At 46.8% G+C, this 2,500-nt stretch overlaps 1 protein-coding gene across 1 annotated transcript in view; it reads right to left on the minus strand.

The window, feature by feature from the left end:
• Positions 1-2,500, minus strand: part of LOC134094268 (voltage-dependent calcium channel subunit alpha-2/delta-1-like) — a gene marked incomplete at its 3' end in the record, with an annotated part of 81,872 nt that overhangs the window by 12,500 nt on the left and 66,872 nt on the right. Inside the window, 2 exon segments of the mRNA XM_062547737.1 lie at positions 1,170-1,246; positions 1,848-1,909. Coding sequence (XP_062403721.1) covers positions 1,170-1,246; positions 1,848-1,909 — 139 coding nt within the window.

Genomic DNA, 2,500 nt, shown 5'->3' on the forward strand with positions numbered 1-2,500 from the left:
GATGAAGAACTCTCACGGCGGTTTTGTGTAAGTATTACAGTAGGCCTGAGTGAAACAGCATGCTTTTCGCAGACTTGACTTATGCCATTTTGTTGTAACCGGGGGAGTTTGGGAGGAGAATGAAGAGGCCCAGTGGACAGGGAGGCTCCGTGCACTCCGTGCCCGACACAGGCCCCTCGACCTGGGGGGAGAGGCACGATCAAAGCCCTGGCCCTCCGGAGCTGGGATGGGTGGAAGCCAGCTGGAATTGTGTTTAAAAGACAAATCTCTGCCCTGATCCTGGAGATTACAAACACTTTCCTGGACATAATCTTTTGACACTTTATCATGGCTATGACTTCAGCAATGTCTGCATGAAACATCAAGCTTTTTTTCCCCCCTATAAGCAACTGCTCGGAATGTGAGCACATTCATTCGTTTAAGCAAGACAGGCGTGCTACAGCGAACAGGCTTGCTGACTTTATGCTATTACCTTAAACAGATGGCCTGAAATTTAAACCAATAATGTATGTTAACATGATTCCATTTCGCACACGGCAGAGGCTGGTGACAGATTACGTCGCAGAGCTCATTGAGTTGAGTCATGAACCTAAGAGGATTCCTGTCATTAAGTATCATGTCTCTCCTATGCCTCCGACACAGGCAGTGGAACTAGGTACTTGGTGCCAACGGGCCATACGCCGACAGTGATGAGCTGGGAGAGACTGCAGCTATGAACTGCGGCAGACTTAACATTAATGGAGATGAGGATAGATGACACCATATGGCACTGCAACCACTGTCACACCAAATGTCCCCTTCAGGCCAAGTGTCAGATTGTCTGGCACACACACACACACACACACACACTCACACACATCCTGCACACATTTAAAATCTCTCTCTCTCTCTCACTCTCTCTCACTCACACACACACTCACACACATACACACACACACAGGTTTCTAATTGGCTCCTAAATTACATGTCACACAACAGCATGCAGCAGGCTGAAGTCATGTAGTGTGCTGTGGGCTGATTTGACTCCAGCGCTGACACGAGCCCTCTGATCAGAGTTGATGTTCATCACGCCGCTAACCGTCTCTGTGCTTGTGCACTGTCTGTGTGGCGCTAACGCTACAGCTCGTTCACTTCATGGGCATGTGCACACGCACTGGGACCGTACTCACATTTGGCCTGCTCAATAGTGTCTCCCAGGCTGGCTTGGATGTAATGACGGCTGTACTCTGGTAAAACAATGGCCAAGCTGTGAAGCACAAACATGCGGTTATGTCAACAGTATGTCACAATATAACACGGCTGGATATCTGCACACAAAAAAACAATACGTGTCACATGAAAGATGGACATTAGAGTGTGTAGAAAAGTCTCGGCTCATTCAACACTGCTGACAGTGAGAACAATCACCGTGTTTCCATGCACTTCAGCAACCCAGTTATAATAGGAGTTTTGAAAGACTGGCTTTGCGAATGAACATCATATTCTGATTACAGAACTCCAGATAAACCCTCATCCTGGTTTAGAGAAATACAGTTAGGCTAGCTGGAGCACTCCAACAGAAGCCAGATACTGTTCCATGTACTGTACACCTTATGCACATCTTATCCCAGTTTCTAATGCAAACGCATGCAATTGTATTAGAAGGCAGGATACAGTGTGCTAATTGAATGTTATTGTAACTGGGGTAATAGTATTCATTTCTACAAGGACACTGATAACTAGGCTTCTTTGTGTTCATGTAAACATATCCTGAATATGATCAAAATCAGGATAAGCCTTATAACTGGGATACTGGAGCGCATGGAAACACAGTCACTGGTGTGTGTGTGGGTGGACCAGGGTTCTACCTGTAGTCTGTGCCATTGACAGGTGCCCAGGTGTATGTCCTCACGCCTCGGTCGATGTATCTCTGCCATAGAACACACACATGCAGATATTTCGTTTCCACTCGGGCTCATCTTACACAGCCATGAAACCAACGTAAACACCAGCCCTAGGCTTTGTTTAGGGAAGACGCACAGATTATTTGCTTTCGAAACAAACACAAAAGGGAGAGACTAAAATCAAATCTCAATCGGTATGGAACTAGGTAAAAAAGGTTTTGTTTGGTTGATGGACCATATTGAAGGACCATATTTGTTTAGTTGATGGACAAGATAGCAGACAATCAAAGGACTGAGCCGGCTGTGGGAATAGCGATCCTCAGTCCAGTGCAACTGAGGCAACGTCACCTCGGAGTTGCTGTTTGTGATTTATTTCCACTGAAAAGAAAACTCTCTCGGCCTTCCCTTCTTATGGGCTGATTTATGCAGGTGGCTCTCCCTGCGTCCCCAAGCCTCAATCTCTCCGGATCTGACGCAAGTTCATCTTCAGGGTGCACACAGCCCAGTGATGGACAGGTAGCTGTTTAGAATTTGATGTTTTGTTGGGGTGGTGTGTGTGTGTGTGTGTGTGTGTGTGTGTGTGTGTGGGGTGGGGGGGGTGGCTTGAGGTCTTTTGT

The sequence above is a fragment of the Sardina pilchardus genome, chromosome 10, assembly GCF_963854185.1.
Source record: "Sardina pilchardus chromosome 10, fSarPil1.1, whole genome shotgun sequence".
Classification (NCBI taxonomy): domain Eukaryota; kingdom Metazoa; phylum Chordata; class Actinopteri; order Clupeiformes; family Clupeidae; genus Sardina; species Sardina pilchardus.